Here is a 26,551-nt window from a genome sequence, read left to right on the forward strand (position 1 = left end):
AGGACACCAAAAAAGAAACAAAAAGGATACAGTGAGTGGTCTAAGGCATACTTTCATGTTGCAGACAGTAAAACCTCTGGCATACTGTAAACATTGCATTTTGGCTAGCTAACATGAAGTAAAACTGAACATCAATGGTAGTGCTTCAGGGGTAGATAGTGACTAAAAAAATAAATAAAAACTAGTGTAAACATTAGAAATAATCTCATTATTATACAGGAACGAAAAGTAACGTATCGGATTGTCTCTATTCCTTTCTTTTGTTTTCTGCATCTCTCTCAGCACAGTGGTGGCAGATGGCTGTTTCATGTGAGTCTGGTTCTGTTTAAGGTTTCTGCCTGTTAAATGGCTGACTTTCATTGCCACAGTAACTCTGCTAGATGCTAAGTGCTGTGCTCATGGTGGGTCTATGTAAATTAAACAAGGCGTACGGTCTAGACCTGTTCTTTTCGTAAAGTGTCTTGGGATAACACTTGTTATGAATTGGGACTATACAAATAAAACTGACATATTGATTGATTGACTGATTGATTGATTGATTGATTGATTGATTGATTGATTGATTGATTGATTGATTGATTGATCTGAATAAACAGTGGAGCTTGAAGAGAGCTTCATAGTTAAAAGGTCCAATATGTAAGATATCTACTAAATGAAATTATAAAATTACCTTACTATATCATCAGACATTAAGGATGTTATAAGTTTTGATTCCAGTTCTGAATGGTCTGTTTTTGTTTTGACCAGTTAAGGCAGACTGCCAGGTAAACTGCCAACCAACAGGTGTTGCAGTCATGGAAGCTGACAGGCGAACTGGTCCAGATATAATTGATTCTACCGGACCTAAAAACCCTCTGCATGTTCTAAAAAACTCCTAGACCAGAAACATGTTAAAACAAGGATAAATATTGATGCTTTTGAAAACTGGAGAGAGGTTAGAACGCATAAAGGTTTCTAGACCAATGAAGAGCTGGTTTAATACTGACGCTTCGGTATCCACGACATGTCAACCTGCGAGCTCATCGACTCTATAGGGAGGAGAGGTCGGGGGGAGACAGTTTCTCCAATGTTTTGAATTTGGACTGCAGTAAACCAGCAGTAAACTAGTTAGACAGCATTTCTAATATGGCCACGACCATCATTTAGCTTCAAAATGCCTCTTAAGAAACCAGTGGGTGAAATCACTGAGACTACGTCCAAGTTTTACTGTTGAACGTCGATCTCAAGTTATGTAGCAATGTTTTGTTTGCAGCTTGTTTCGCCGCCCTAATATGCCTAATCCAATATAACTCTGGGTTAAATAATTATGAACTGAGCAGAATATTTCACTGCAGTATTTAAGTTTCCCCATGCATTCTGTTGGACAAACTATGCAACACTGACATTTTTATTTTTTCTACTTGATATATGATTTATTGTTTAACAAATACATCCATACCAGGAAACATTCAACCAACTATGAGCTACTCTGTTGTTAGTTCACGTTTTAATGAGGTTTACTTGAAGAAAAAACATAATAGTTGCTTATTTGATAATATAAATTATTTTTATTTTGTATATGTTTTTTTAAAGGCAGATGGCAGAAACAGCAGATGACATTGTACAATATTTTGTATTACCACTGTGATAGTGCTTTGATACTCTGTATAAACCTTATTGGAACTTTTATTGTCTAAAGCAATATGAAAGAAATATAATCAATATTAATGAAGCACATTTAGGCAAATCATTTCATTTGAAAGAGAAAGGTCCTCAAAGTGATCAACCACAGAGCTACAATATTAATCTGTGGTGTCACAGTGAAGAAAAGCCCAGAGCTGCTTCACTGATGGTATATGCTGATTTCAAACAGAGATTTCTTTTATATCCAGAAAGGTTTTACTTTAGGGTTCTGCTGTTTGTTTCGGATTATAAAAGTGCTGTGTCAGAGGCACCTTTCCATCCAACACAATCCATTCTTCATGCAGCTTTACATCGGTTTGCTGTCACACATGAGAGCGCACAAGAAACCCTTCATTCTCGTTCCAGCCACAGCAGATAAAAGTGATTATTCACAAACTGAACGGACTGCTGGAGGGATCAAACTAATATATTTCCAAATTAAAATTCAATGCTAGTTTAAAGACTGCTGCTCAGCATTCTTCTGCACGAGCAAAGCACTGTCCTGTGGAAGTCATGCGTCTCTTCCATTTTTAACATAATCTCAACAATCAATCAGTCACAGCACAAAGAAGTCAATGGGCCTTGACAATATGTACCTGTCAGATCATTACCTCTAATGCATTAAGCTCTGATGCCTCTGATAGACAGCTCTGCACACAATTGAGCACTGCCCTGTCTCAGATGTAGTGACAGCCTTTTGTCCAGCCACCTGCCTGTGATTACTCAAATCAAAAATGCATAACCATTCTGAGTTATGGATTCATCACTGCTGACAGGGAGGAAGGAAGGAGTGGCATATCAAAATCTATGCTAGAACAGAAGAAAAATATACTAGTCATACAAAAAGCTTTTGGTAGGCGTTATAATTATATATGGATTTGAAAATTTGACATATGGAGCTCAGCGTATGTTCAAGCAGGAAGACTGGTTATATTCTCTCAGCCACTCCCTCTCTTCCACTTCTCTCTGCTATGGTTATCAGCTGATTATGGGCGTTTACTCTTTAAGTAATAATCCAACCTGACTCTGCCACAACCTCTCACAACCAATCATCCTGCCGCAGTCAAATTTTTAAACCTGTTCTCTCTCTTCCACAGTCAGTTTGTCATTTCAGTGCGATCGCTGATACCCTCCTCCACCCCAGGAACCTCCATTCCAGCTCAGCAGAGTTCTGATACAGTCTCAGAAACCCACTCCTCATCACATCCTGCAATCTTCTATCACCACCAACACCAGTGTCTAGACTCCATAAGGGGGTATCCTATCCTGCTGTCGGCCTCATTACCCCTCTGAGCACATGAAGTCGTCATGATGGAGTCTAATAAATAATTGTTCATTCTTAAGTCTCTCCTCAGTGAAATAAGTTAAGCACAAATGGGGTTTTTCTCTTGTTCTGTGCAGCACATTAGACCCAAAGTCAAAAGGAAATAAATCACTTGTTTTTATCCATATTGTTTAAGACCTAATGCACAATATATTACATAAATATCTAATATTGTGGATGCTGTTGTAGCAGTTTTCTTTTCAAATGAAGTTCCGATACTAATGGCACTTTAATAATTTATTAAAGTAATAAAAACATCATCCATTTCTTCGTCTGACAATTTTTAAAATTGCCCTTTATTTAATATCTTTAACACAACAGTGCAGATCTACAGTATTTTCTCCCTGCAGCGTACAAACGTCAAGCTGTTATATAGGCAACACAGACATTTACAGTAAAAACAATGAAATGGCTTTTACATTTTAAGGGTTCTTTTCTACAGAATATAAAGCATTTTGACTCAATATTATTAGGACATTTTAGCAGTGTTAATGTAAGAGCTTGTTAGAAGAAGGGTTTAGCTTTCAGCCGTTGAAGTAAAGTCAGCTGAAACTGTTCTGTACAAGATGTTGTTGTGATTGAATTAAAGCCCAAAAGAGAGCAAAGTAAACAGACGAAAACATCAAGGCATATGTTTAAGAACTGAAGCCAAACATAATAAAATGCATCACAGTGTAAATGGAGTTTTAGTGCCAGTTCTTCTTTTGCAGAAATGTGTCATTTGGTCTACATTATACACTTCCACTTGTGCCTGTGCTAATGTTACCACATGATGACGGCCACTTTGAAAAGGTAGTCATGTCAACCATTGACAGCTAACTGCTGTGGCTTTTTGTATGTCAGAAAGCTGTTGAGTGTTAGGGGGACCAGGATTCAAATTTGCAACATATTAGTATTTCTGTCATCGGCTTTGAGAGAAAAGAAGAGTCTCTTTATTCTGCTCATATGTTGAAACAGGTTGGGTTCCAGCCGAGACTTATTAGGGTGGGCTGGTAGAAATATTAAAAGGTGAGTCTTTCTGTGTGTTTTGAAACAATTGGTAAAAGTGCAATCTACGTACAAAGCATGAAATGTGATGTGAATATCAAATTGGCCAACTGTTGGTACATAAGTTGTGTTCACTGATATAACCGTATAATCATTGTGTCTTAAGTCCCATTTTTTTGTGTGTAATCAATCCATTAAAATGTTTTTTTTAAATAACTTCTCTATTTCATTCTATTGCAATTCATAAAGAAAATATTGAAGCAGGTAAAGTGGGAGATGTTAGGCAACAATATTAAGTTAACTGTCCCCCTATGATTGGACTATATTTAGGTAGGACTTATTAACCATGAAATCAAAAATCAAAAAATTTCTGAAACAGAGTTCTAATATAACATTTAACCTCAACCCTCAACATAGTACCAAGGCTGCAGCTGATGTAGGAGTAGCTTAATCTCCTTGTTTGGGTGGAATGAGACAACCCCTGCCTATTTTTATAGATTTGGAACTTTGTGTTTGTGTGGGTAAGATAGTCGGTATTTTACATGTGTTTAACCCATGTCAAAACTGGACATGGGTTAAAGAGGAGGCGGAGCTTATGACCTGTACTGCAGGCAATCAGTAGAGGGGGCCCCCAAATAATTAAGCATGACTTTTGCAGAGCTGTCATATCGTCCGTCTTTTCACACAGTCTATGGCCTCAACACAGTCTCACAGAATATTTCCTCAATCACAACACCCAGGATATATTTTTTTATATTAAAAGTTCTAAATGTAATATCTAGCAATTCTAAATTGAAATTGCAGTGCAGCCCGAGTTCATGAATAACAATGAATTCATTTCTTTACATTAAAGTCAGACTTTGAAACAGTGTGCAGTGTGACGCCGGCTGCTCGACTCTGGTGTTTTCACTCTGTTGCACCACATCGCACCGACGCAGTGTGACTGAAGCTCACAGTCTGGCTGTGAACTCCAAGATAGATTTATGAGGAGGAGGTCTGCTGCTCAGACAACTACTATCCACTGATGAGAGAACACACAAACACTGCATCAGCAAGTTTGTCAATTATTTCAGTGGCCCCCCCTCCTCCTACTCAGACACACACACACACACACACACACACACACACATACACACACACTCACTCACAACCCCTCCCTTTAAAGCTTTTACACAGATTTCCTCCATTCACCTTTCCTAATAATTAAACCTGATTAAATTGAAAGTGAGATAACAGCAATTATAAAAAAAGCCAATTAACAGAGGGCAGATGTGCTTTGTTAAGTTTTATACGACATTACGCTGATGATATATGAATTTATGGGGGCAAAAGCCCTCTTTCAATTCAATGATTGGGAAGCTACGATGTAAGCCTCCCACACACACTTTGAATATAATGAGCATGAAGGAGCAGTACAAGGGAGTCCACCTACTCAGTGCGCTTCATAAAATGGTCATTAAAGAGAGAAAGGCGCACACACAAACTTGTGGCTTTAAACATTTATAATGGTTGGTAATTATACAGCGGTACTAACGCCAAGCTGTTACTGCAATTCTCTTTTCACCTCAAGCCTCGTAAAACGGGGAGCTACAGAAAACATCTAAGCCAAATTGAATTTGAGAGAAGGAAAAAAAAATTCGGCCTCTTTTTATCAGTGTCCTCTGTCACTGATCTCAGAAGCGCAGCACAGTGTACTCAGGCACAGCTGTAAGATAGCCTGGATAAAAATACCACCAAGCCAGGGATTTCTTCTGCTCTTTTCATGTTCTCTCAGCCTTTAATAAACACCGCAACCGAGTTAGCACCAACAAACCACACAAATTACAACACAGGTGTTTATCCAGAGCAAATTCACTTTAGACGGAGATTCATTCAAACGTTAACGACCACATGCACCTGATACGAGTAGAACTGATGAGCTGTCAACTTTTACTAATTGAGATTTCCTGAAATTTTTCCACCGCGGTACAACCCTCAGATGGGGAGAAAAGTGAGGATATAAACTTCCATCTGAATACTGAATTCAGACCTCTTTCTCCCCTTTCACACGTGCACTATGCCCTTAGAAAATGTTCTTTAATTTTCTGGGAGGGCTTCATTATGTGAACACACACTGATACACTTTTCACCCCAACTTTATCCAGACTTTTCTACCGAAAGCCACTGAACAGTCCTCCAGTCCAACAGGGAAAATCTCCCGCCGAGAGGGACCATGATGTGTCAAAGCCAAGGACAACTCTGAAAAATGTCAGGGGCAGGCTGTCATGAAATGTTTAGGAGTTCATCTGTGAGAGGGGTTTTAGTCGACATGTGATTGTCTTAAATTCTAAAAAGACCTAACATAAGGAGAACAGACATATTAAACTATATTACACTGGATATTATCTCACACAGTTTTCCATAAACCCGCCTTTTAGTCCTGCGATTTGAGTCATATTCAAGTTTTCAAGTAGGCTTCACCATCCTCTTTGGTGTGCAGTATGTCACCCCACTCTCTCATTTCTTGGTCCTTGCTTGCTCAAGGACACGAGTCGCAGGGCTTAAAGGACTGCCAGGGGCAAAAAGAAGAGGATCTGGATGTATGCCACAGCACAGGGTCACAGGACCACAGCCGTGGATCTTTCTTCTTTTTTTTTTGAAGACAATTATAGATTAAAACTCTCCGTTGTGAAGCAGACTAAGAATCTCTGCAGGGTTAATACAATGTTAGAGTTCCATATGGGAAAAAACATGCTGAATCCCATATTAGCATGAGGACAGACACACAGCCCAGACAAGAGGCAGCATGGGCTGTGTGCTTAGTACTTAAAGATGTAGACTGAAGGCTATCCTTGCTTGATCCCCTTTTGGATCTTGTTAAGCTCAAGGATAAGACGAAGGGAGGGAAGATTGGATATTCTTCTCAGGATTCCAAGTGAGGTGTCTCATTGGAACGCACCTATCGGCTACAATTATTAAAGAGGACAGACTTTTTACATTTTAAAAGGAAAGACAGGGTTCTCTTATCTTTGCTTTAACTTAATGAAATTTTATTCAACCCATTTAAGGGAGCATTTAAGGTCTTGTTACTCTCTGCCCTGGTTAGATTTCTTCTTTGCAAAACAAAGAGTATTGTCACAATCACAGCAGAACACCAGGACATTTCCTCCCTAATTATGCTTCATTATGCTGCGCAGGCATTTTTCTACCACCGATCTGATCCCCTCATTTCCTGGAGCGTGTTATCAATTTTCATCACTATTCGCAGTCAGCCGTTGTGTCCTGCAGCTTTATGACACACAATGCTCAATTAGTATCATACTGGGTATGGATACTGAGAAGGCCTTGGCGTATGGCAAACATCATTATGATGAACTTGAAGCCGGTGAGTCAGCACTCATAACAGAGCCTCTGTCAAATCAGAGTCATCCTCTGAGATCTGAGGAAGATGCATCGTCCAAGTGGATGTGCACAATAGACGCGTGAGATGCAGTTTCAAAGTGTTAAGTGCTGACTTTCCTGAAATGCATGACCTTTGAATCTGCAGGGGATCGGTGTACGTGTTTCCTGTGTTTGAAACGACAAATGATTGGCTACACACATGTTTAGTTCCTATGCAAAAAAAATAACAAGCTACAAAAAGGAAACTTGTTTTTCATTGCATTTATTGTCTATTTTCAGATACAATGCCCTTTAAAAAAACCCTTAAAGTCATTAGTTTCATTTGTTTTATAAGAGCGGAAGCCTTTAAAGGTAGTATCAGCCGAAGATGTTGACAATAGCTGACAGGAAACATTTTCCAAAGAGTCTTTTGGGTCATATTCGTTTCCCTCATGACAGAAGGGATTCATTAGTGAGGCCACAACTGCTCTTAAATCTGCACAATCTGGCTGCAGGGCAGTAAAAGTAAATGTTGCTCCCTTGTTGTGGCACGAAATGACTGAAGCAATGCCATGTGCACAGAAAGTGAAATTAACCTATCATTCTTTTTTTCGAAAAACTTTGGACAAATAGCAAGAAAGAGAAAGAAGAAAAAAAACAGACGTTTGTTTGAAACAAGCAGTTTTTGTCATGTTATGATTTGAGCTTTGAGTGTCTCAACACTGAAGGTCTCTAACTTTTTCCATGAAAATATTATTGGCTGTGTGATGAATTTTGATGCAATAACCTGACAAGTCAAAAGGTAATAAAGCCCCTAGGCTTCTGTTGCACAAGAGAATCCCTGTCACATTGAAATATTCATGAGATAAATGTTATTTAAGGCAAGAGCTGCTGTTGTACAGGTGCAGAGCTTGGGACACTGCAGTGGCTTCTTTATAGTGCAGAATTTAAAAAAACTGCACACAAATTCATGCGTATTTTTGTTCTATAGTTTTGAACAATGATGTTCCATGCAACAAAAAAAAGAATGCAGAATGAGAAATTAAAATAAAATCCACAAACAGCAGAGATTCATTGGATGTTAATGCCCTGGATCCCCCTGTGTCTCTGATGTGACCCTTACACAAAACCTCGCTTAAACTCTCCATGCATGTGTGCCTCATCAGCATCAGTTTATATTCAATGTATATGACTGCATATTATTTGCCAGGATAAACACCCTCCCTCTGTTGAATCCGGGGACCAGAAGACAGAAAAGGAATTAAGCTGAAATAGTGCTTACCTCCAAAAAGTAACAGCACCGACTGAAGCGCTATGATATGCAACATGTTTCTTGGGACAGCTGGGAAAGCGAGAATCCACCCCCAAAACGAAGACAAATTGGCTCAATTAGGACGAAATCCTTCTCGCGGCATCGCTCGTCAAAACTGGATGAAAAAAACAATTGAGTAAAATCTCATGCTTCATCCAGCGTTTCCAAATGCTACGAAAACAAAAATCCAAGTGCGTTTGGAAAACAGTTCAGACAGCCTGGTCAATAAAGTGTTGCCTGTCAGTAAAATTCAAGAACTAAAGATCATAAACTTTAGCGCAGCTTTACGTCACTATTTGAGACATTTTTGGAAGAGAAACGCGGAGACACCTGCTAAAATGTTTGAGCCCGAAGTGAAGCGTCTATCGTCATCAACGTTGACAGTGATTCGAAATGAGCTCAAAAAATGATTTTCTGCAACAAAAAAAAAAAAGAGTCAAACTGAAATTGTTTTCAATCCCGGATCCTTAGTCGGTCAGTTTTTGTCTGCTCAGTATCCTCCGCATCCCCGGGGCTCCCGAAGTTGACCGCTCTGCAGTGAGGAGAGTCTGACACTTCTGGACGTATAGAAGCCTTTCTAGCCCAGCATCATGTATGGGAAATAAATAAAAGTATAGAAGTTCAAACTACAACGTGGGTCAGCATAAATCCACACCCAGGAAACCTCAACGTCTCGTGAAGTCCTGAGCGCAACTCCAGCTGCAGGCAGCAGCCACAGCAGTGCGCGCACAGCTCCGCTCCCAGTTTAACTGCCAGCTCTAATTACACTTTGGCATCAAGTGGCTCAAATATTCCGCGAAAGTCCGGTTTCAAGCCTCCATCTTTCGAGGTTTATGTACACAGGCTGGAGGCTTCATTTCCAGCGGAGCTTACGCATTGTCAGCCGTCCAATGCGCGTCGAGAGGAGCCGAGCAGATACAGCAGTGACAATAAGTGACTGTGGCGCACGTCGGGAGGCGGTTGGCTCTCTGCTTACACATCAGTCCTCACAAGTAGAGATAAAAAAATAAATAAACAAAGACACAAAATCAAACACTATTTAAACCAATTACAATCACATTAAACCTAAAGTCGTCGTTCCTTAGGAACTGTGCGTTTACAGGTCTCTCGGGGCGCGTTTTTTTTCTTCCAAACCCATATCTTAGCCTCTTTACTTAAAGTCCCACAGCTTCCTCACATAGTTGCCCTCTGTGGACGAAAAAAAAACGACTTTAAAAAGTTGTTCTCGGACATGTTCAATTGATTGCTTGATTGCGTCACTTGGCAGGCACTAGTGACCCCGTGTGGCCTGGGAGCTGAACTGAACTGCTGCTCAGGTGTGGAGTGGAGGTGGAGGGCGTAAGGCAAAAGATACGTAAATTGTATTAAGTAGGGGGATCAAATTAAAAATGTAAGTGTAAGAGAGCGGAACAATCCTGAATTTCAATAGAAGAAAATGTGACTCTGAACATTCTCCTGAGAGAGATGCAGTGAGTCAGTCATTGCAGGATGGTAGACGGCTCTGGTGCACCAAAGTCAGTTTTCCAATGTGCTCTCTTTTTCAGAGTCCTTCTACTGGGAAATCTTCATCCATTTATTCCGTTTTCAATACTTGTTCATATTTAAGGCTGCAGAGGGAAATAAATATGTATTCCTGTATGATCCTGATGCAAACTTCTGTTTGATTTAAACGACATCCAGAAGATAAATCTATTAGGTGTTGTCCAACAAACGTCTTAAAGAAAATATACCTTCAGCTCTGACCTTTTTTCATACAGGCACTATGATCATGTTGCAATCATTTAATCCATTAAGCGCCAAATCATAAGTTTATCTCAGGAGCAGGTCTAGACCATACTCTTTCTTCTTAATAGTTACAGAGACCCAACATGAATCCATGAGCAAGCACTTAGCAAACTAGACTCATGGTGGATTCATGGTCATCTGCCACGACTGGATGGGTAAAGAAAGGGGAGAAGGAGGGAGATGCAGACAGAGAGACATGCCTGCATCATGTCTGTTCGTCTTTGGATAGATTTGTTGGGACTGTGTTACTTTACAAATGTTATTGTTTTATATGAATTCATCAAAATAAAAACCAACTGAGCGCAGACATTGCTAGGGTATAAAGTTTATTACTGTAATCTGATAATTGATTCAACTGTGAGCCACGCAGCAGATTTGTTTCCTGTGCAGAGCAGATGGTGTTGTGAGGGAGAGATAAAACAGATTCATGAACATTCGATACAAAAATATCACACGAGTTAGCCACCAGTCCAACTATTCTAATTACGAGCATTGTTTCGTTTTTCATGCATGCCATGCTGGGATTGTTGTGTATTGTTGGATTACAAAAGATAGTCATGTTTGAGATATAATGAATTGAGTTAAAACTTACTGGGAATTTAAAAAAAAAAGTCAGGCATTGTTTTTTATTTATTTATCTCAAATTAAACACACAGCAAGGTAAGGAAGTAATGGAAGTAATGGAAAAGATTACAGGCCCTAAATGAAGCTAAAATATAAATAAAAAAACACATCAGTGCCAAGCTTATTCGAAAACTCTTCTTTGATTCTTCGATGTGGTTGCAGCACTTATGTCTGAAAAGCATATCGAGAAAGGAAATCATAGAGCCACTCTTTCATTCTCCCAGATAGAGCAGAGGGACACTACTCCACTAAGTTGTTGTGATGATGTTCGCAAAGCAAAATCTCTTGGACCACTAAATCATGGTTACAACCCCTACATTTGTCATAATTTAAGGTTTTTCTGGCTGACTTCAAATTCCATTTTTCACTTTATTGTACCGTTGCCTTTGCTTCCACCTAGATGTGAGCAATTTGATCTTGGAAGCAGACTTGCTCTTGTACAGCTGCAAAAAGCATTAGAGGTAGGGGACGAAAATATTGGTTTCGAGCATCAACTTCCCTGGCTGTAATCGTGGGCTGAAACATCACTCACACAAAGGTTGGTAGTCGTCCAAAAGTAGCCGAACTGCAGCCTGACAGGCAGTCAAATCCCTTGAAGCCCACTCTACACTGAGGTCCATTCAACTGCTGGAAATCAGAGCGAGCACCAGCAGAGCCGGAATGGCTTAGGTTACATCTCCTGTCGCTGCAAGTCATTACAGAAAGTAGACTGACTCCTCTCAGCTCTGCATATGGTAAGTCCATTTCCCGGCTTAAATTACTCTGACTCAGACTGCTGTATAAACTCACAAACCATCAATCTCCCTCCAAAAAAAAAAAGATAAGACACACTTGATTTGGAAATGGGAGTTTCAAAACAGCAAGAGAGACTCGAGGCAATATTAAAAAGAGGACTAGGAGGCAAAGATTTAAGCCACTGTGTCTTGTCGGAGGTGATGTTTAGACTCTGCGAGGACATGTCTTGAGACTTTGAAGTCTGGAGAAAGGTCTCAAGCCTTTGATGTCTTGGAAAAGATCTCGAGGCTTTCATTCAGTGCAAATACACAGAAGACTGAAATGTCAGGAACATGACGATACAACAAACTGCAATTTCTGACTCTGATCACCCTTATTTAACAGGATTGTAAAACACAGATTTCATGTCAAGGATACTAAAATATATTTCTGGTATTATTTTTTTCATATATTTGTTGGATATTCAGATTTTAAGAATATCAACTGGGTGAGTGGAAAGACACTAGAGGCTGTGTTTCTGAAGTTTCCCATTGTCACCCTTTAACCTTCAGTGATTCCCTGGGGTATATACGATCCTATATCCTCTATATTATACATAATGAATCGTCCCTTGTGTCTTCTTTTTTGGTGGTATCCTTCATCCATGACCTTAGCCAGCCTCGGTGGCTTGTCCTCTGGTCAGATGGCAGACAGGGGGCCCAAATTCATCACCACCTTTCATTCTCCTCCCCTGGCCTATCTGATCTATGATAGCATTAATAAAAACCCTGCTGCCGAATGCCCCGTCGCCCTCTGTGCCCTGCCCACTCCCAGCCTGCACAGATTACCACCAGCCCTCCACAGCCCATTAAAACTGTATTTACTTATCAGCCTCTCTGGGGCCGTCACTCTGTTTTCAAGACTGATGCCCAGAGGGAAGGCAAAGGGTGACCTTCCGATGGCCTGGAGTGTGCCAAGTCACTGGTCCCCAATGGTTCGTCCTTATTTTGCTGCCAAAACTCCACCGAAAGCAATCAGAACGGCTCAAACAAGATGTAAAAACTTAACTAAATCTGCAAATGAAATGAGACAATTATGGGTGTCTCTAGGTGGCAGCTACAGTCAAAACTGCTGATGCACCTGTAGTGTTTGTTGTGAGCATGGCTCCTCTGTAGATGGCGTGAGTCCAAAAACTCACTTTACATTCACAGTTGTCATTCAAAAAAAGAAAGTTCATTTGGCCAAAAATTCAAGTCATATATGCCATTCTATTTATATAGGAAACAACAAAAAAGCTATTCAAGAACTCAAAATCACACTTCTACATGATCTGCTCCTGTGTCACATACCACACAGTGTTTCCACGATGACCTCTCTGAGTGCACAACACTTGCTGCTCCATTTCTTGGTGCCTATTCACAGTGCCATCCAGAGATAAACAAAAACAAATAATGGCTCCAACTAAAACTTTTCATTGAATTTAGAATACAATTACCAGTATTTGAAACAACTTTTGGGTACTATACACATTTTTTGATTAATAGTTAAATAAAAACCCTGTTACCACTCTCAGATTTGTCCATCTAAGTGTGTTTAGATCACGGTCATTACGTGTCAATTTATGTGCAATATGAAGCCATGAGTTAACTTAAGCATGCTAATATTAGCCTGCTAACACAGCAATTCATGCCACAGGCAATTGCAGCTCCAGCAAAGGAAAATCTTGTCTGCCGCTTGCGCTTAATGGTGCTTACTTATGGTGCGTTCTGATTCATAACTCCTTTGTGTGAACGCAAGTGGAGAGGGGTTGGAGGTGTGCCGCTGGAGGAGAGCGGAGGCTTCTGAATAGCGGAGGTGTCTCCAAACAGCAGTTTGTTTTGGTTTCACGCTGGTGCTTAAGGGCGACATCTACTGGATCAAAACGTTGCACATTCTTCCTTTAGGCTAAATATAGAGCTAACATCAGACACTTAGTGTAGCTTGGTGCAAAAAAAAAAATGAAAACAGCTGGATACAGAATGCCTGGCTCTTTCCAACTGTTTCAAAAAGCCTTTTAAAACTTTTAAAGTTCACGCACATGATGTCTGTTCAACTTGTACAAAAGCAGAATTATAAAATCAACATTTTACAGAGGTAACGGTCACACTGTTTTTCAACTCGGACCTGTAACTTCCCTTTGTCTACATTGTTTTTTTGGTACCTAAGCCAAAGTATTCCTTTTAATAGATCAGAGAACCACTTATATGTAAAAGTGTTTTAGCATTTCAGTACAGACTTGTTGTTTTCCAGTCTGCTATTTTACTGTTTATGTTTCAGTCTCACTGGGCTGAGTCCGTATAGCTAACGTACAAAGTTGAAAAAATTTGTATGCTACACCACAACTAGCTAGTAGCTACTCGACAATTAGCACCTGGACAATAGTGGTAAAAATGTTTTTTCCCTTTCAGAATATTGACTCCAAATGAACGATTATATTGATCGATATCTGCTAGATGTGTAATGAGGCAAAAGTGTGCTAATACATTAGCATAGTCAGCTTCGACCAGATGATATCTTATTTTTTGCTGATTTTGCTGCCCCCAAGTGGCCAAAAAACTAACAAGCGGCTACCTGAATGAATGTTTAATATGTACATTTTGACATCATACTTTGCTAAAGATGGATGTCACAATACTATCAAGCTTAATTATACTATCCGAAGTTCCTAGTTGCCTATCCAGAGCAAAGACTTCCCTACATTTGTGGTTGAGTTAGCTTCACATGTGCCGTTATATTTGACTGACAGTTAAGTGATCATGATTGCATGAATGGGACAAGGTGAACTCTCTTCATTCTTCCTTACACAGACAGTTATTTCTTATCAGCTCTAATGTGTCATGGTCTACTTTGGGTGTGCTTAACTTCCCCTGACCTTTAAAAAGCCTGATTATTTCCATCCACAATCTTCACTCGGCAATATGCTGCCAGCACAAAAGGATATTAGGCCCAGACCTGCTGGTCTGATAATTCCAACTCACTCTGTATAACTGAGGGAAACCAAGCCACAATGCCTTGCCACTCTATTATCATTTCCCTGCCTTTAGCTTCACCATTGGTATTAAATCACCTTTCACCTCAGTGTGCAGCTTTTTTAGGGGCTGAAGACTTCTGTGTATGTGTGTGTGTGTGTGTGTGTGTGTGTGTGTGTGTGTGTGTGTGTGTGTTTTATTGAATCTTCAAAGTACTGAATATCCATGGTAATTAACTTTCCTTTGTGCTACACCCTCCCGGGACACACTGCACACTTTGCATAGTCAAGGGTACTTTGTAGCTGCCTAAATCTTCTCGCTATTGGGAGACTCCTGTGCCTCAAGCTCCCCTGACACCCCTATCTGATAAAAAATAAAGGGAATCCAGAGGGTGCCAACAGGTCTAAATGTTTAATAGATTTTTTATTTTACGTGTAATAATCTGGTAATCAGAGGTTCAGGGGGGTTACATCTATCACTGAGGGAACAAATGAAAGTCTTATTGTGTCCCGCTTGCTTTCACCTCGAGAGGAAATGTGAAGCAGATAAATGATGGCCTTGTTTCAGCAGAGGCGCAATCCATTGCCAACGATTTGTGGCCAACAAAGTAATTTCGATACCATTCTTTGTATTGATAGATGGGACCTAAATTTAATAAAGAGCCAATTTACTGAGGGGTAGAGGAATGGAACAGCAGCTATCTTCCTCCCTTTTTCCCCTCTTTGCCTCCCTCCTACAATCCAGCTCAAAATTAGATGGACGAAAAGCGAAAAGGACAAACAGCACAAAAGATGATGTTTTTGACAAAGCTTTGCCTCAAACTACCACCATTACTCTTCAATGCCTATAATCCTGGTGGGCTGTTTTCTGACATACAGTATGGGGGAGGTCAAATTACTGTACAGATGTGAAATGGTTGCGCCTTATTTCATGCTATGGGGTCAAGTTTTAAGATTAATTGAGGACTCAAAACAAAAAAAGAGTATCTCGGCTCAGCGGTACAACTTGCATTTCCTTGATTTCCTGAGGGAGAATGCAGAAACAACAGTGGCTTAGGGGATTTTAGCAAAGCAGTTTTCAACATCTTTTTTGATTAATTACAGAAATGCAACAATGGGAATGACATTGACTCTATGTGTCACATTAATGTTCAAAAACCTCCTGAAGAACCTACATTAATACAGCACCTCATGCCAAATACATGGATGTTTCTTTCCATCCGTTTTTTACTGTTGTCTTACAGAAACAGTATGCTCTTGTGACCACATGGTGGCAGAGGTTCAAATTACCTTCAGAGCGGAAAAAAGAGATTGTCTGCTTCACTGGGGAAGCCTGACAGGTGTGTGCACAAAGACTGAGGAAACTAATCACTGGCAGATTAGTAAAAGGAGAGTTAAAGTGGATTATTCATAAACGCATGGCTCCAAAATAGAGAGTAAATTAAGTGTGATTGGAAAATTGCAGAAGACACTGACACACGGTCCCATTACAAAGATGAGCGTGAGCTGCTTTCCGTTCAGGGAGCAATGCTTTATTGACGGGATGACTTGGGTGTGAAAATAATACTTGTCTTGAATCGAAATGAATCAAATCTTCATTAAATGACTGCACACTGTTTTCCTCTTCAGGTGAGGAGATCTGTGTGTCAGACAGATTAACACAGTATTGTGTGTTTGTTGGTGTTCCTGCACAGCATGTCTGCATTAACATGATGGGTTTTTGTTTGCTGTCATGCATGTGTAAAACTGTGCACTCACGCATGTGCTGTATCGTAACAGATGTGTGCCATTGATTCCAAGCTCAGGGACTTTATGTGTTGGCCTGTGCTGCACTGCTGCCACCTACAGACAGAGTTTATATAAACCATTATCAGCAAGCAGACTGGATACTGTACTTCAGGTCCATAATACACACACCTCCACAAAGCATTAACATTATGTATATGTCCGTGTCTAACATGGATAAAACCCTTTCTAAACAACACATTCTTCATTTTAGATGCCTCTTTGTCAAAAATACAAGCACACAATAAGCTTTATTTAGTGATCTCTTTAGGGTGACCGTAACAACTGCAAACAGAAAGTGTTTTTCTTGTTACTGAAAATCCCGATATTGAAGTCTGTTTTTTAGCATTTATCTTCACACTGAAACATTCCATATTCAACACATCCTTCTGTGTTTTTATACAATTCATTGTGAATAAAAATACAAAAAAAAGGATTTTGTTGCATTTGCAGGTGGTTCTAAAGAAAAAAAAGATTGTGTCCGTTTGACTAATGTTTCTTCCTCAGACATTTGTATTGCTTTCCAAAATACAGTATGTCAGCAAGAACCCTTTTTTGGTTAAAATGCACTGTCATTTAAAATATGTAGTGATCAAAACCAGGCAGACTGATGTGTTAAAAAATGACGTCTTTTGTAAGCACTCCTCAACGATTCTCAAAGCGAGCCATCTGTCACCAAACCCAGACACAGCAGGGGTTTCTTTGCTAAACAGGACAAATGAGACTGTTAGCAGCCAGATGCTGTCAGCAGGATGGAGTAGTTTTCCAAAATAGAAAAAGGAAACATCTGAAAGCTGCTGTCTCAGACTGATGTGCCATATGGACAAAAAATACGTGTTTTTGGAACTGAAAGGCACTTAAAATATAAAACGGTAATCAGATTATGATCTCCAGAAGAATGGGACATAATGACAAACAAGCAGGGTGTCTATTCAGAAATAAATATTTATTTTAAGTCTGTGCTGATTCAGTTTTCTGTGCTCGCTGCCAGATGTTGTTGAATTCCCATGTGTCATATTAAGCCCTACAGGTGAGTGCTTACATTTCAGGACACACAAATAGACTCACAGCAACATTAGAGTAAATATTGTACTCTGACTTACAATAAGTAAAATGACAGACTATTAATTTCCATCCATAAATGCAAAAAACACATTCATTATCGCTGTATGTTTTATTGTATTGATAAGAGAAGAACAAGAAATGTCAAGAGTTGTTTTGTTCAAATTATAGATTTGAAAGAAAATATTCTCATAAATATAATTTAAAAACAAACTCCATGTGAAGTCAATGGATCAAACAAATAGACTTAAAAAAAAAAAAAAAAAACCGTAGAGGGGAACCTTTGTTACAACTGTGTTTCAAACCGGAATGAGATCACCGTGGGACTGAAATAGGCGCTTGTTGTTAAGGGCTTCCTCTGCTGATCATCGGCGTGTGTGTACGTTTTGTTTTTAACCCTGTCTTGTTGTTAATATACCTTTTAATTCATTATTTGGTAGGTAAAGAGTGAAACATTTAGCTAGAAATGCTACGTATTTATCTCGTTTATCTACCTAACTAGCAAACGCCAAACTTGTGTAATGTATTTTAATAAACGATAAATATAATAATAATAATAATAATATAATAATAATGATGATAATAATGATAATAATAATAATAATATTATAATAAATATAATAGAATAGCTGTATTAATTTAAATAAAACTGTGCTTATAATTAAAGTTGAACATGAGCAGTGCGAGCGGAAATGATATTAAATAAATAAATATTCTGCAAAACGTTGTTTAGGTTATTAATTTTGCTTAGTGAACACATTTTCAGAGGATATCAGTCAGCTGAAGTTCAGAGATAAGGTGAAGCTGTGTGTGACTCACATTGACACACCCAGCTGATCACTTGTGTGTGTGTTTGTTGGTGTTTTTGACTAGTTCCGTGCTGCTGAGAGCGGAGGAGCCATGCCTTTCCTTCACGGGTTTCGACGCATTATTTATGAGTACCAGCCGCTGGTGGACGCTGTGATGTGTGTCGTCGGACTGGAGGAGGGGGGTGCTGCTGCTCACGTGGACAGGTAACACTTAAGGCGTCGTCATGGGGCGTCGTCAGGACCTCCGGGCCCCCATGAAAAGATATCACATTGGGACCCCTACCACAGCCCAAACTAACCCTGGAGAATTTCTATAACCTCACCTCCATCACACAAATGACCCATAAAGACTTTAAACATCTATGTTTTGTTTTACACCCTGAACATGGAAGATAAGTAATCTCTGTCATGTTTCCTCATAGTTTAAAGTAACTTACATTTTGTGATATATGCACCTTTCAGACATTTGAACAATTTCTAGCAGCATTGTTTTACTTTTTAACTTGCTATTATTCATGCTCTAAAGGCTTTGACTGTCTAAAAGTGATCTTATTTGTTATCTTATTGAATTAGAAATTATTCTGGCGTTAATGATAAACTGTAAATGCACAATAAATCTGATTTAGATTCTGCCACACTTGTCGGCATCACTTTAAAATGTGGCTGTAATAGTTCTTCTCAGTTCTGAGTTTACTTTGATTCTTCTAACATTGCATCATGATTTGTCTCACCTGATGTTAAACATGTTGTTTTGTAGGCAGAAGCTGCAGACTCAGTTTTAGTGCTAGCGCGACAACATTGACATCATCTGAATTTACAGTTTACAATGAATCTGTTGATATCAAAGATGATACTCTAGCTCGCAAGTAGATCCAAACGATATGCTTGGCTGAATTCAGCTGTTTTAATCTTCTCTCGTTCTCACGCTGAGGTGTGCTCACTCTTCTGTTCTGAGGCTGGTATTACCTTAAATCATTCTTAAACTGTGTAAGTTGTGCCCACCTCTCTTTTGAAAGAATCTTGTTAAAAGCTGTTTTCCTTCAGCTTTCTTTCTTTCTCCTTTCTCCTTTCTTTCCCCTTTTTTTGGGGGGGGGGAGACATGGTGCTGCAGTTTGCGAGTAGTGTTATCACTTTGAATGTTAAGCTGTGCTCCGAGTTTGATTTCAGTGTACGTGTTTTATGAAACTCGGGAAAGACGTTTTGCAACAAAAATTATACCATTTTATGTAGACTGACAAGAACAAAAGTGACTTCCTCATGTTTGAGTCCTAACTGAAATATATGGCTCTGTTTGTTGTACTTGCACTATGAAATGAAAACCTCTTCTAGTGTTTGATGGGAACGCTTGAGGCAGGTTACACACAGTTAGGATTGTATACAGTGCTTGTGTCTGCTTTTCCATCCAGGGGCCGGAGCCCTGATGAAGAAGCTGGTCTTCGTAAGTCGCTAACAGAGCTTTTGGAGCGGGAGTCCCACTCAGAAGTTTTTCTGGAAGGCATCAGCTACGCCCTGTTCAAGGTGGCAGAACGAGGGCTGGTGTACGCAGCTGAAACCCTCCTGCGCTACGGAGCTGATCTAAACTTTGAAGGTGAGGAATGCAAACTTGGTAAACATATGTACTTCTGCTTGTTACTCCGGCTATTGCACTTATTCCTACTTGACCTATAGTGCAGTATGCAAAATGTAGCATTGCTATTAGTCTACAAAGGATTGTTTAATTCCTTGCCTTAGTTTGAATAATCTAATTAATGGATTCATTTGGTCACACTTCTCCTATCTCTTTTTTCTGAAACAGCAGGAATATACTTTTAGTATAATTTTTGAAAGCCAAATGCACTTTATAAACACATTGAAAGTCTTCAGACCCGCCAAAACTTTATTCATTCAAAGGATTTTTTTTGTGTTGACCAGGAACTAGCCCTAGCACTATGAATCTATTCGACTACACTCTCAATGTGCGACTGTGGGGTCTTGGCAATATTCTCACCGAGTCCTCATGAATGCATCAGAACATCTGATGACAGATTGTACATCTAAACATGAGCAGAGCCGCCCGCCATCTCTTTTTATGTATTTTAAATATAATAAAAATACATTTCCCTTGTGTAAATTGCTCCGGAAAGTGCAGTAAGCCTTACCGCTGATATGAAATCTGCCAGGGCTCATCCAAACTTATCTGTGGTGACCTCTTGTGCTCTTAAAAATGTCTCTCCCCAGGGACATAATTAGTGGATCCTGGCAGAGGCTGCTTTATTCATCTTTCACTTTTTTTTTGAATGCCTCTTTCTAGAAAGTTATCACCGACGAATGTTCCCATATAGCTTAGAAAAATGTTCAAGTTCTGTTCTTCATTCTAATTTAGGTTGTTTGCCATCTTTTTTTGTTTGAGTTAAGAGTCTACGAGTGTGTGCAAGCTGTCAGAGGCTCAGCTCTTAAGTTTGAGCAGATGTAGTTATGACAGAGGGTGATCCTGTAAGTGGCACTTAATGATCTGATCGTTATTAAAGAAAGATTGTCAGATATACATAGACACATGCAGTGACTAGCAGTCAGTGCCTAATAGGAAACCACAGTCAGATACATGCAGCTCCCTTACATGTGAAACAAAGAGTAAGACTTTATTATCCTCTTTCTGCCGGGAATGAAAAGAGCATATCTTACTGCAGCTTGAGGAGACATACACATGCTGTATTTGAAACCCTCATTATAGACAAAAAAACTCAAACTTATAGAGAAGAAAATCCTTTGAAACATGTCTCAAGATGTGTTGTTTGTTTCTGAAAACATTTCTGCAGTGTTACAGCTCTGAGCTGATGTAATGCATTTGTGTTGCAGTGAGAGTATGTTTGCTTGGCTTCTATATGTTTGCTTTTCCTTTCTGTATTTCTTTATTTTTTCAGTTTTTGTAAAGCGTTTCTATTGGTGAACAGGTTTTCTCATTTCTCAAGATGCTGTGCCTCCTCGTCATTGTAGATTTGACAGAGATAGAGTTGTGCCCAGACATTTAAAGAAACTGAAATATCGTTAGCAACCTTCATTTGTCTTGTATATTTTGTATCTATGTTCAGAAGTGAACTTGTTTAACATGAATATTTGTTTCCTCTCTGCAGATCCGGTGTCTTACTACAACCCGTTACATATCGCCGTTTTGAGGAACAGGCCGAGCATGGTGAAGATGCTTGTTGGCCACGGAGCCGACATTGAAAAGCGAGACCGGGTGAGGCGATTGTCAGACTTTTGTATTGGCCTGTCTTTACTCATTATATCACCTCTGTTTACTCGATCTGTAAACCTATCATTGTCAGATACCAGCAATCATCGTCTATCATCGTCTGATAGATAATACATTCCTCCGGGAACCGATGCAAATTTTCTATGTAGTTCTGTTGAAGCCAAGTCAAGTCAGTCAGCAATAAACAACTTCCCGGCAAGACTTCATTTTTCCATGCCGACAAAGCTGTCATTTTTTCGTCCATAACACCCCGGAGTAGTGCGCCTGTTCATCTGCTGAGTCTCAGTTCAACATTGATACGCTTTACATCGGCTTCCCTCAGACAGTATAATCAGCCCAAAAAGAAACTTCTTTTGTGATTAACAGGAAATTAGTTTGCTGAAATAACAACATTGTGATGCAGATTTGTAAAAAGTAAAATGTTAAGCTTTGTCAGGTCGAGAGAAGAAATCAACTTGTAAGATGATTGTTTGCTGAGTGGAGGTCAGAGCGATCATTTCTGATGCATTTCAGGGAGTTAGAGGTGGGCTTTAACGACATCGAGCAGATGTGTGGCTCAAGTTAAAATTTTTGCTCTAATATGGTGAGTTAGCTGCACTTTAATGTAGATATGTGTTTATATAGATGATAATAATCATAAGAATACTGCCAATAGGAGCTGGTATGTCATTATTGTGGATAATGCATAATACAGCTCCAACTAATGTATTACAAAAGGAAACCAGAACATTTCCCCGTGCTGAAAATTTAGCCCACCATTGTAGAATCTATAAATACAGATTACTGATTACTTGCATTTCAAGTAAATGATGTATGTTTTAACTTTCAGATCCATGAGAGCAGTCCTCTGGATCTTGCCGGTGAGGAATCAGAACGGCTCCCCTGCCTGCTCACCCTGCTGGACCTGGGTGCTGATGTGAATGCAAGAGATAAACATGGTACATCTACATTTATTGGCCTGATTTAAAAAAAACTTCTTCTTTTTTTAAACTTTTTTTTTAAATCTCATTTAATCATTCTGAAAACGTATTTCTTTGGTGTTTCCCCCTCAAGGAAAAACACCTTTACTCCACGCCTTGGCGAGCAGCGATGGACTCACCGTGCACAACACAGAGAGCATCCAGCACCTACTTGAGAGAGGTACTGTCTGTATTCACTTTGTACTCTTGTCTGATTTTGTTTTTTTAACATACCCCCTCAAACAGGATCAAGGTTAAATCACAGCATTCTTAAACTTGTGTTGATATTTAGTACCTGTCGTCCACCTGTACGCATGTTGAGATCAGAGTATAAAGTTGTTGTCAGGCTGAAAAATGTGCAAACACTTTGGAGTCAAACCAATCCTGTTATACTGACATGAAGCGACAGACTGACAAGATTTTCAATGCAGCATGCTGAGGGCTAAAAGTATCCCTCCGTATTCTTTCTATACTAGTCGTAAAATAATGTGCCCTCTAAATACAAAATGACCTTCATGTAGACTCATTCTCTTCCTTTGAGTTTTTATATCCAGTGTTCTTGAACCCACAAAAGCCACACAAAAACCTTGATATTTATTATTACCGACTAAAAGACAGTCTTCATTGAGAAAATGTGGAGAGACCAATTTCAGTTCCTCAAGATCAAGTGACTCACTTGGCTTTAAGGATCCCAAACACAAACTGCCTGCTTTGAATTAGAAGAGACAATCAAAGCAGCATCTCACATCAGACACAAAGCACCAGCTTTTCATTTGAAGACATTTTTTATCAATGATGCCGTAAAACCTGTGGGAGATATAATCCCAAGTATTCAATTGAACAGAGAAACAGAGAGTGCATTTCCCCATCTGTTGGATGAAAAAGCAAAAGTAAATTGCTTTTCATTGAGTTGATAAAGAATTCATGAACTGATTTTTGTCAATTAGAGAAGGTTAACAGTTAGTTTAACAGCGACAGTAGGTCAGTCTGTAGGGACTTGGGTTGGGAACCCGAGGGTCGCTGGTTCAAGTCCTGGTGCGGACCAAATATGTAAGTTGGTCTGGTAGCTGGAGAGGTGCCAGATCACCTCCACTGCCGAGGTTGATCAAGGCACCAAACCCCCTCCCCACCACCAGCTCAGGAGCGCCCGCTGTGGGCAGCTCCGTCACTCTGACATCTCTCCATTAGTGCATGTCCATAGGATCCTGTTTGTTCATGTGTATATTTCAGTGTGTGTTGCATGACTTACAGAGTGTAAAAACAGAATTTCCCCTTGCGGGGACCTTACTTTAGGATTTATATCAAAGCATAGAGGGGACGTAAGGACCTTTTTTTCTGAAAGTAGTTCCTTATTGGTTTTTTTGAGCTTGAATAAGGTTTTTTATTTATTTATATTATCTGGGAAAAATGTCAACTCTTTTTTGTAGAAAATAAAGCACACCACTGGGGGGCGCCACTTCAGCTCAATTGATAGAGCATGCACCCCAAGTGCAGAGGCTCCTCACCACAGGCCTTCAGCTGCATGTCATCCTCACTCTCTTCTACCAATATTTCCCGTCTTTCTTCATCCGTCAAACAAAATTATTTTATAATTGAATAATACTTTTTTTTTTTTAAATCTTTAAGAAAAGAGAATACACACCATTGATTGTACTCATTTGTCTTTGTTATACTGAGGACTAAAATGCTTGTTAAGAGTTGTCTTGTCTCATGCAGGTCTGGAGAAGTTTTTTCAAATTTAAGAAAAAAGTCATAGTGTCATAAATGTCATAGTGATGTCATTGGTGGAGTGTCTTGATTTTGAGCCTGCATTTCAAGTTGTGGTCATAAAGTAGAAATACACAAGACGTAACCAGCCACAGAGTGTCTCATGAAAGATTCTCTGGAGTTTTATAATGAAAAAGAATTACAAGTCCCAGGGTTTGTAGAGCTTAGCTGATAACTCAAATCCAGGATCAATCTTTTTTTTCCTGCAATTTCTCAATCTCTATGGGATTAAAATAGGGGACTCGTGTGTATACTTTGGTAAATCTTAGCAGTTCACATCACCTAAGAAACATGTTCTTGTGATGGAATAACATTCAGTGACTGTTTGTGATCACTCCTGTGGTTCTCAGTGATGCTGTCTTCCCTGCAGGTGCTGATGTAAACGCTTCCACCGTAGACGGTGAAACAGTGAAGTCCTCGTTGGTATTTCTGGTGAAGGAGGCTCTGGATGCCAGTGTGGAGGACGCCGCTGAGATTGGTAACTTCTGCTTGAAAGCCACGCGGCTGCTGTTGGCTCACGGCCTCGACCCCAGCTGCTGTATGAATGAGGATGGCGAGCCCTCGCTGACGCAGACCAGCCTGGAGCACTTTGACCTGTTCTTCCCTCTGGCTGTGCTCTTGATCCAAAGCGGAGCTTCTCTGGTTTGCTCCTATCACGGCGACTCGTGTTGGTCCGGTTACAGCCTCCTTTTGCAGCGGCTCCACACTTCCCTGCAGCAGTGCTCGGATCAAAGTCAGGCCTCCGAGCTCCTGGAGCAAGCCGAGGTGTTACTCGACTTAGCAATGGTTGACGTTCCCCTGCTGCAACTGTCTCCACAGCTGGAGCTCCCCGCACCTGGTCAGGACCCCCATCCCTATGCTCAGGCTCTGGTGGATCTGCACAACCGCGCTGTACAGCGTGACGCCAACCCTCCTGCTCTGCGATGTCTCTGTAGGGCGTTCATAAGGAGCCACCTTCAGCCTTGGCCCCTTGAAGACAGAGTGAAACTTTTACCATTACCGGACAGAATGAAAGACTTTCTTCTTCCTGAGAACTCGTATACCCCAAAGCCTGGCTGGGAACACTTCAAGCCCAAACAAACCCAGCAGTGACCATGCCAGTTTTTGCTCCACCTAAAATCTTTATCTAAAAGACTGAAAAGGCCTGAAATAAATTGTGCAGATGCCTGAGCATTTGTCGTCAAATGAACATGAAATGAAGAAACCGTTGAGGCCTTTGTTAAATTTGTATCGTGTACAGTCTGTGCCAAATGAACAAACGTTTGTATGTTTACAGATTGAACTGTGACGATTACACTTCTGCTGTACTTAGGACTGAACCATGCAAGTGTGTGAAGAAAACTGCAATACAAAATGAAGTCCACCTGATGGCAGTGTTGCTCCTGTGTATCAAAAAGCTGCTCAGATGTCAGGGTCAAAGATTTCCTTCTTCATTCACAGTGCAGCCTGTTACTGCTGTTCCAGCACAGGAGACAACATCTATATTTTATCTCCTCAACATGACGGCGCTGTACTGTTGAAGTTGTGTATCTTCTCGCTTATCATGAAGGTGGACGATTAAAACTGTTGTGTGTCTCAATATCAGCCTCCTGATAGCCTGTTGTTTTCCCACACATGATATTATTTTATGTTTGTCATCATATAACTGCTTTTGTCAGACCAGGTAGTTGCAGTGCAGCGCTGGAATAGTCTCCTAAAAAGTCTCTGGCGACCTGTTATGGAGGAAGAAACGGTGCGATATATTTGTCTCCCTGCAACAAACATTAGTTGCTTGAATGCTAAAATAAAGAAGCAGGGATTTAAAGCAACAATGCAACAAAGATTGTGCTTGTAGATGTTTTTGTTCCTGGCTGAGCAGTGACTTAATGTGGCTGCAGTAGCTGCTGGTGTGGAAAGTTTTCCCAAGCATTCTTAATGCTTATGTTTAAATTCAGATGAATTTAGGGCCCCCTTCCCTTTTGATTTTTTTAAAGCTCCCTCACATGCACGCAACCCACTCTACACATCCACTCTGTGGTTAGACACAAGAGTGCTTCAGAGATAGGCTACATACTACGATAGTAAGGCAACACCATAGTGTGTGTACATATGTGTTTGCGTCCAGGCGTGTGTCGGGAAAACTAAATAGGACATTGTGTTACACAACTAACCCCTTCCTGACA

General features: G+C 40.0%; 2 protein-coding genes across 5 annotated transcripts in view; one reads left to right on the plus strand and one right to left on the minus strand.

Moving 5' to 3' along the window:
• Positions 1-9,807, minus strand: part of si:dkeyp-14d3.1 (transmembrane protein 132C) — a 164,642-nt gene extending 154,835 nt beyond the window's left edge. The window contains exons 1-2 of one of the 3 annotated variants that reach the window (XM_020632932.3): positions 8,976-9,806; positions 8,616-8,760 (exon numbers count right to left, since the gene is read on the minus strand). In XM_020632932.3, coding sequence (XP_020488588.1) covers positions 8,616-8,661 — 46 coding nt within the window. In that variant the 5' untranslated portion in view covers positions 8,662-8,760; positions 8,976-9,806. Of the gene's footprint in view, positions 1-8,615 lie in introns of all 3 variants that reach the window. The other 2 variants (XM_065964220.1, XM_020632931.3) reach the window with 2 other exon arrangements.
• Positions 9,808-17,929: 8,122 nt separating this feature from the next.
• Positions 17,930-25,968, plus strand: asb6 (ankyrin repeat and SOCS box containing 6). 2 transcript variants are annotated; one of them, XM_020632927.3, is made up of 7 exons: positions 17,930-18,001; positions 18,496-18,635; positions 19,838-20,019; positions 21,542-21,648; positions 22,493-22,601; positions 22,717-22,803; positions 24,760-25,968. In XM_020632927.3, exons 2-7 carry the CDS (start codon positions 18,523-18,525, stop codon positions 25,479-25,481), a joined length of 1,320 nt encoding a protein of 439 aa, XP_020488583.1. In that variant the 5' UTR covers positions 17,930-18,001; positions 18,496-18,522; the 3' UTR covers positions 25,482-25,968. The 2 variants fall into 2 exon arrangements, with proteins under 2 accessions (XP_020488583.1, XP_020488585.1); XM_020632929.3 differs by having other exon boundaries at positions 17,973-18,058.
• Positions 25,969-26,551: the final 583 nt, after the last annotated feature.

This window comes from Labrus bergylta, chromosome 2, assembly GCF_963930695.1.
Source record: "Labrus bergylta chromosome 2, fLabBer1.1, whole genome shotgun sequence".
Lineage (NCBI taxonomy): Eukaryota > Metazoa > Chordata > Actinopteri > Labriformes > Labridae > Labrus > Labrus bergylta.

Bases quoted from the DNA above. Each gene is read 5' to 3' on its own strand.
- asb6 (XM_020632927.3), top strand. From the start codon at position 18,523: ATGCCTTTCCTTCACGGGTTTCGACGCATTATTTATGAGTACCAGCCG. The intron at 20,020-21,541 runs GTGAGGAATGCA...TCCTCTCTGCAG, and splicing joins AGCTGATCTAAACTTTGAAG to ATCCGGTGTCTTACTACAAC. The intron at 21,649-22,492 runs GTGAGGCGATTG...TTTAACTTTCAG, and splicing joins ACATTGAAAAGCGAGACCGG to ATCCATGAGAGCAGTCCTCT.